Below are 8,215 nucleotides of genomic sequence, written 5' to 3'. Positions count from 1 at the left end.
GTCGTTTTGGGACATTGAGGTCCCTCCCATTCGAGGTTGTAGGACCATTTGGAGAAGAATCGGGGTGATGGTTGTGTAACATGGGTATCAAGTCACTGGGTTGTCCTTGTAAAAGTTGCTGAATTGCCGAGTGTTTTGCTACATATATTTTTACCACAATAAAAAAGATTAGTTTCTTGGGGCAGACATTATTTCTCAATCGTCCTTATGGTGACCTTGAACCGACAACTCTGTACTTAGCAGCCCAACACATAGCCCACCACTCGACCAGGGCATCTTAAAATTTATGGAGGTGGGGGCCGTGGGGAGTTATTTTTGGAAATACACTTGGGTGGTTCTTCCCATTATAATTTCCCAGCTTCTGTTTTCCCTTCTTTCCAGAGCTTTCTGGAACCCCGTTTCTTGTTAAAACAAACATTTTAGCAAACATAGTGGTTAAAACAAACTACAAAAACAGATGTGGTTAAGTGCCATCAAGTTAGTAGACTCTGAATGCGCCACCCTCTGACCGAAGCCCTGCCCCCGCTGTGCCATCCTCACAAGCAGTGCTACGCTTGGGCCTGTTGCTGCTACTGTGTGCCAGCCCATGCCATCGAGGTCTTCCTTTTGTGCTGCCCCCCTACCGTGCCACGCGTGATGTCCTTTTCCAGGGACTCATCCTTGCTGACAATGCGTTCAAAGTAAGTGAGACCAAGTCTCACCATCCTTGCTTCTAAGGAGCACCCTGGCTGTGCCTCTCCCAGACAGACGGGTCCTCCTGGTGGCCGGCCACAGTCCTGCAGTCGTCTTCACCAGCGGCCCAAGTCAGATGCGTCAGTCCCTCGCCGGTCTTACTTCTTACCCATTGTGTGAATCGTATCATTTCAATTATGTAGTTATGTACAGTACCGTTTCCCCGAAAGTAAGACATCCCCCGAAAATAAGACCTCCCTGAAAATAAGTCCCCTCAAAGCTACCGTAACTGTGGATTCTGGACTGTAGCGGAGGGTGCCTCTGCGCAGCAGCTCATTGTTGGCCGCAGCACAGCCGGGGCAGACAGGAAGTACGAGGTCTCTTTTAATAAAACAATAAATGTGTACCGTAGTCTTCTTCGTGGAAAAATAAGACATCTCTTGAAAATAAGACCTAGCGCATCTTTGGGAGCAAAAATCAATATAAGACACTGTCTTATTTGGGGGGAAACAGGGTAGTACAGTGAGCATTTACCCATTCAGCTTCTTTCACATGCACACAATTCAGTGACGTCGCTTCTGTTCATGATGTGCAACTGTCACCTCTCTGTCTTCCCAAGTGATGCCATCCCCGTTAAGGAACACCTGGTGCCCTCAGCTGAGGCTCTGCCGCTCTCCCTCCCTTCCACCTCTGGTAAGCACGAATAAACCGTGATCCTGTGCACGGACTCTCCTCCTGCCTCCCCAGCTCTTCGTCTTCCCCCTGAGTGCCGACCCGACCCTCTAGCCACTAGAGGGCTTTCCTTCCCTCTGGTCCTTGGCCTTGGCCCCTGTGGGCTCTTCCTGTCTCATGCTGGGAGGGAGGGCTGTCCCCATAATGAAATGCTACGTCCGGACCGCGTGTGAAAACTCTCCCCTTGAGTCCATGCCATCGATTCCCTTCACTTACCTAAACACTTTGGCCCCCTGATAGCCAGCCTCCCCTTTGGACCCCAAGTGCTTCCATATTGGTAACCTCAGATATCCGAGCCAGGGTCTCATCGTTTAATCTTTCCCCTGACCCTCCATACCCAATTAATTTCTATATCCCAGCCTGGGCCACCAAATCTTTCTAATCGCCCACGCTTCTCGGTTCCACTGTCTCTCCTTCTGTGGAAGGTACTCTTATTGGGGGCCTTAGGTTCCTGAAACAGTCTCCGATCACCATTTGTTCATTAAAAAAATAGTCACTGACTGTTGAGTAAACACTGGGCGGTGAGTGGCACGGAGGGCGGCAGGAGTACCTGGCAGGGCGCCTTCTCAGCAAAGAGGTCTGGAAGGCTTCGCTGGCCGAGAGGCGTGTCCGAGACCTGTGAGATAGTTAGGACGGCACCAGGGGTTGCTGGGGAACTGAAGGGAAGGTATTCCCGATCGATCGGAAGACTAGTCCGTGTGGAAAGCGGCAGGTTGAGTTGGCACGGGGAGTAGAGGTCTTCAGGAAGCGAGTAGAGAAATGAATGAGCCTCGGGAGGTTGGTAGAGAGGGGACTGAGAGTTCTGGGGAGTCACTGGGCTGACGTCCGCAGGAGAGCCCACCGCATGGCTTTCCCCGCCAACCAGGTCTCTGGGGCCTTCCTGTGGGGAACACGGGCAGATCAGAGCGTTGGGGAGCAGGGAGGCCCCCCAAATGTGTAGAGACTTGCAGAAATGCGTACAAGAAGGCAGGATCTTAATCTAAGGCACTTAACGGAGTTGGCAAGACTTGGTATTGAGTTAATTGGACCCGGGAGGTGAAGAATATTAAGTTGAAGCCGGGACTCAGGTCCCAGGTTTGAACACTGGGTCTGGAGCCCGGGAGGAGCAGCGTGTTTGAGTTGTCAAAGGACAGGTTGAGGTCCGGGCGCCTGGGGACACCTAAGTGGAGCCGCCCCCCAGGCCAGAGGAGACAAGGTAAGGAATACAGGGGCTACCACACATAACTGACTAAAGATTGGGATTCACATCATTTTAAAATCTTTTGTAAGCAAAAGATCAACAATCCAGTAGGGATACGGGCAAAGATTAGAAAAAGGTGTACCTGAGTGTAACTAGGAACTCAGCTCCCTGCCATCGAGTCTGCTGACTCAGGAGCCCCAGTGCGTGTCTGACCCTGTCCTTGTTTACAGGAGGGAAGACCGTCTTTCTCCCTGGGAGCTGGCGGTGGTTTCCAACCGCTGACCATGAGGATCGCAGCCCGAAGTGTCACCACGCCACCCATTCCACCACCAGGGCTCCTACAGAGACATCCAGAAAAAATGCTTACTCTCTCTCACTAGTGATGTGGGAAATACAAATGATATCCTAATGAAATACCATCGTAGATCCTTCAGTTTGAGATAGATTAAAAATCCAGTGACGCCCAGAGTGGACAGAGCAGCCGGCAGGTCACGTTGAGATAAGGACTTTTGAGAAAGGTCTGACATTGCCTAGTAAAGTGTATACCGCACGCAAAGCCCAGTCATTTGACTCCAGCAGAAACGAAGGGTTCATCTAGTCTCCGTGGTTCCAGAAGGTCTGGATTCTAAGAGAATTTGAAATTCTGTTCCGCATTTTCCCTCTTTCAACTAGGATTCTTAATCAGTGGTTCTCAATCTTCCAAATGCCGAGGCCCTTTAATACAGTTCCTCAGGTCGTGGGGACCCCCCACCATAACATTTTCTTTTTCTCTTTTTAAATCATTTTATTAGGGGCTCATACAACTCTCATCACAATCCACACATACATCAACTGTGTCAAGCGCATTTGTACATTCATTGCCCTCATCCTTCTCAAAACATTTCCTCTCCACTCAAGCCCCCGACACCAGGTCCTCATTTTTCCCCTCCCTCCCTGCTCCCCCCTCCCTCATAAGCCCTTGATAGTTTATAAATTGTTATTTTGTCATATCTTGCCCTGTCCGACGTCTCCCTCCACCCACTCCTTGGTTGTCTGTCCCCCAGGGAGGAGGTCACATATAGTTCCCTGTAATCGGTTCCCTTTCCTACCCACTCTCCCTCCACCCTCACTGTTTAGCCACTCACACCACTGGTCCTGTAGGGATCATCCGCCCTGGGTTCCTTGTATCTCCAGTTCCTCTCTGTACCAGTGTCCACCAACCATGACATTTTCATTGTTACTTCATAACTGTCATTTTGCTACTTTTATGAGTCTTCATGTAAATATATGCAGGATGTATTTTCATTGTTACCAATTGAACATAATTAAAGCATAGTGATTAATCACAAAAGCAATATGTAATTATATATTATTTTTTAGGGTTTCTGAAGCTGTAAATCTTTTTTACTTTATGTAATTATATATTGTGAAATATTTATTTCTAATTACAAATCAATGAAATTTTGTCTTGAAGCATGGTGTAGCATGAGTAACAGTCTTCACGCGGGTACTCATATGTGGGCATGCGTATCTGCATGTGGGCGGACCCGCCTGGAGACGGATAGAGGAGCCGTGGCTCGGTTCCTAAGATCAATGGAGATACGCGTTTTCTGATGGTCTTAGGCGACCCCTGTGAAAGGGTTGTTTGCGGGTCACGACCCCCAGGTTGAGAGCCGCTGATCTAAATGTTCTGTAATGTAGGCCAGGCATCTTCCAGTTGTAGTCTCCCAGGCAAAGGAGTTGTTACCAGAAGCAGTTAGCCACACCTTCACATCCCTGACTCCTCCTCCTCTCTCTCTTACATCAGGCAGATTAATTAAAACCAATTGGTATGCTTTGAATGGCCCTGGCAAGCGTTTGAAACCCCAGGCAGTGCTGAGGTTCGTTTTTTCCAAACTGTGGTCCTTAGTCTCAAACCAAGAAACCGAATCCCACGAGCAGCCGCTCTGCTTCTGTTGCTATTGTTGTAAATCTATCTGTCACAACTTTTCGTTACTTCCTATTTTCACAGGTGTATAACCTTTTGGCAGCAGTTACATCAGCTGCCTGGACTTCATAGGGTTTTCAGGGCTATGACCTTTTAGAAGCAGATCCCCAGCGTGTCTTCCAGGGACCCCTAGGGGCCTGTTAGGACTTCCAGTCTTTCATCTAGAAATTGCTTTTCTCACAGTTCTGGGGACTGAATGTCCAAATCAGCCTCAGGCACAGCAGCCCCTTCCTCCTGGTAACCCTGGGCATTCTTGGAGTTTGGGCTTTTGCTACCCCTATGTATCTGTCCCCATGTCTGTTTTGGTCTTTTAATCTCTCAGAAGTGATTTGGTTTAGGACCCAGAGTGAGGATTACACAGTAGATTGCATGTGGGAGGCGATTCAGTGACACAGAAGAGGTGACAAATATATGAAGTGTCATGGAGAGTACTTTGAAGGTGATAGGGTTGTTTTGTTTAAAAAAACAAAAACTTAAATGCATAGCTTGGGGAAAAAAATCTGTTTTTGTTTTTTTTTTTGTTACCGCCTCATATTTTATTTCTCAAGCTAGATGGAAGGTTTTGTGTGTGTGTATGTGTGTGTGTGTGTTTAAATACTCCGTTTGTTTTAACTGTTGAGTGAGTTCTCAAAGGGTTCAGTAGTACTGACTTCAGTGCTTGGTGAATACTTGTTTCATGGGTTGGTTCCTTGTCCTTGTCTCTTCCTGCTTCAAAAGAAAAACGGTGGATCTGTGTGGCTTTTGGTAGCCTACCTGTGAGTTGACGTGTCAACAATCCAGCACAGATTCTGTTCTTTATACTTACCCCACCTGCCATCTCCTTCCTGGTTAGATGCCTGGAGTGTCCCCCTCTGCCATAAAACCTCTGGGGACGTGCAGCTCTGAATCCTTTTCCCTGGGAGTGACGTAAGCACCCCCCATCTTTGTCTAGGCTCCCGTCCTTCGAATGGAGGAAGGCGATACCATCTATGATTACTGCTGGTATTCTCTGATGTCTTCAGCCCAGCCAGACACTTCCTAGTAAGTGATGCCCTTTGGGCACCTTATAGCTCCAAAGGGACCATCAGGACCAGCCAGGGGACGCACACGAGGGGAGGGAGGCTGGGGTACCCTTCGGGGGGCTGGTCAGTTGGCTTCCTCCCCTTCCTTTGACAGCACTGGGGCCTCAGTATGGTGTCTCTCTCAGTGTAGCCAGCAGCAGCCGAGAGAACCCAGTTCACATCTGGGATGCCTTCACTGGGGAGCTCCGGGCTTCTTTTCGAGCCTACAACCACTTGGTAGGGACCTGCCAGCCTGATGCGGAAGGGCCCAGCTCCCCTCCTGGCCCAGTTTTCCTTCCTTGACTACAGGGTGGGGGGAGGGGGCTGGGGATGGGGCTGGAGTTTTCAGCCCTTTCCTGCCCCGCCCCTCCTAGGATGAACTGATGGCAGCCCACTCACTCTGCTTCTCCCTGGATGGCTCCCAGCTCTTCTGTGGCTTCAACCGGACTGTGCGCATCTTCTGTACGACCCGGCCCGGCCGAGACTGCGAGGTCCGGCCCACATTCGGTAATCCTCTGTGCCTCCAAGGGAGGGAAGGGAACCGCCACTGGCCCAGGGACCATCTGGGCACTGGGTGGCAATTTGATGCGTAGTGGGCAGAGCAGAAAACCGCTGTGGCAGAGAGGGGAAGACTGCGCCTGGGCCCACCAGCTGGTGGCAGAGCTGGGCCGCTGCCCTTTTTGGCCTCCAACATCTTAGCGTCTCTGGAAACCCTGAAGGGAACAGGCTTCACTTTCCTGTCGTCCTCAGCTTCCTGCCAATGCTGGGATTGGGAAAACTGGGATTCGAAAGGGAGGATGCAGGGTGTGGGCATTTGGGTCTTCGAGAGGGCACGGGAGGATCTGGGGATTATCAGAGGTCTCTGTCCTACTGGTGGTGACTGGGGTAAGGAGACTTTGAGACTGGGCTCATCTTTCGGGGACAGAAGACAGAGAGGCACCTCTCATTGGCCTGGGTAACGCCACGGCCTTCTCTGCACCCCCTTGTTTCCTCCCTCGCAGTGAAGAAGCAGGGCCAGAGTGGCATCATCTCTTGCATCGCCTTCAGCCCCGCACAGCCCCTCTACGCCTGTGGCTCCTATGGCCGCACCCTGGGTCTGTACGCTTGGGATGACGGCTCCCCTCTCGCCTTGCTCAGGGGACACCAGGGGGGTATCACCCACCTCTCCTTTCACCCTGATGGCAACTTGCTCTTCTCAGGAGCCCGGAAGGTAGGAGGGATCGTCCTGAGATCAGTGGGCAGTTGGGCGAGCGTGGAGGTGTAGTCTGGGAGATGCTGGGGGACCAGGGCTGGGGAAATCGACCTCAACCACCAAAGTGGCTATCGGCCACGAAGGGAAGCGAGGCTGTCCAGCGGAAGGGGGAGGATTCCAGGCCCTCGTTCTGTGTCCTCAGAGTGCTGAGCTCCTGACCTGGGATCTCCGGCAGCCTAGTCACCCACTGTGGTCCCTGAGACGGGAGGTGGCCACCAATCAGCGCATCTACTTTGACCTGGACCCGTGAGTGGCCTTGATTCAACCCCACCCAGGACCAGTGCCCCCAAGGAATGCCCGAGCCCAGCTCCAGGGTCCCGGCCACGGGTGCAGGGTTCCTGCCCCACGGGTGATGCCTTCAGGCCCGAGCCCTAGACCAGGTCTCCTCTCTCCCAGGACCGGGCAGTTCCTCGTGAGTGGCACTACCAGCGGGGCTGTCTCCGTGTGGGACCTCCATGCGGCTGCAGAGGACAAGGGGACGCTGGAGCCAGTGCTGAGCTTTCTGCCCCAAAGGGACTGCACCAATGGCGTGAGGTCCTCAGCCTCCTCCTGCAGATCTGAGGGTGTGGGTTGAGGAGGGAGCGAGCTGGGCCCTCCGGGTGCTGACAGACCCCCCCCCTGCCTGCCTTTCTCTTCAGCCTGCACCCCAGCCTGCCTCTGCTGGCCACTGCCTCCGGTCAGCGGGTGTTTCCAGAACCCACGGAGAGCGGGGACGAAGGGGAGCAAGAGGTGGACCGTCCCCTGCTCTCCCTGCGCCATGCCCACCTGGAAAGCCAGCTTCAGCTCTGGTGGTGTGGCGAGAACCCAGAAGAGAACCCAGAAGCCGGCACTCCCGAGGGTCACCAGGACAGGGGACAGGGGGGGCCTGAGGGAGGTGGGATTGAGTTTATATAAAACAGATTTGATATAATACTAGATTCTGTGTGTCTCTGGGGGGTGGGGCGAATGATGGCAGTGGGGGCAGGGAGGGGGCGGCTAGTGGGTTCCCTTGCCCAGCGGCAGTGGGCACTGGCATACTGTTTCTGATGGGGTTGGAGAGGTAGGGCTACGGGGAAGTCAATGGGGGTAGCCAATTGGGCCGCTCAGCTTGGTGTGAAGTCAAGTGAGTGGGGGTGGGGCTTCGTGCCATTGACTGGCTGGTTGCTAGGCAACATGGTAAACTGAAGGGGGAAACCTGTTTGAAGTCTCACTCCCCAGGTGGGGGCGGCAGGGGTCAGGGTGAGCAGGGCTGAACCGGAGCGGAGGGGCTGGAGCTCCGTGTCAGACTGTTGGGTGTGACTGTGCGAGACTGCAGACAGTGACAGACAAGACAGCCGCTCCCTCGCTCGGCACTGTTTACCATCACCCAGCGGCAGAGGGACCATTACTCAGCT

The 8,215-nt window shown here is 52.6% G+C and overlaps 1 protein-coding gene across 2 annotated transcripts in view; it reads left to right on the top strand.

Moving 5' to 3' along the window:
- The window catches only part of WRAP53 (WD repeat containing antisense to TP53), a 13,684-nt gene extending 5,932 nt beyond the window's left edge, over window positions 1-7,752 (top strand). For both annotated transcript variants that reach the window (XM_045293407.1, XM_030886490.2), the window contains 7 exons: window positions 5,482-5,570; window positions 5,737-5,827; window positions 5,965-6,097; window positions 6,592-6,800; window positions 6,985-7,088; window positions 7,239-7,376; window positions 7,481-7,752. In XM_045293407.1, coding sequence (XP_045149342.1) covers window positions 5,482-5,570; window positions 5,737-5,827; window positions 5,965-6,097; window positions 6,592-6,800; window positions 6,985-7,088; window positions 7,239-7,376; window positions 7,481-7,736 — 1,020 coding nt within the window. In that variant the 3' untranslated portion in view covers window positions 7,737-7,752. The remainder of the gene's footprint in view (window positions 1-5,481; window positions 5,571-5,736; window positions 5,828-5,964; window positions 6,098-6,591; window positions 6,801-6,984; window positions 7,089-7,238; window positions 7,377-7,480) is intronic.
- Window positions 7,753-8,215: the final 463 nt, after the last annotated feature.

The sequence above is a fragment of the Echinops telfairi genome, unplaced genomic scaffold (genome assembly GCF_000313985.2).
Source record: "Echinops telfairi isolate 266 unplaced genomic scaffold, ASM31398v2 ScPeMD7_2010;HRSCAF=2546, whole genome shotgun sequence".
Lineage (NCBI taxonomy): Eukaryota > Metazoa > Chordata > Mammalia > Afrosoricida > Tenrecidae > Echinops > Echinops telfairi.
Note: the sequence above shows the minus strand (reverse complement) of the source record. Positions and strands in the feature narration are given on the sequence as shown.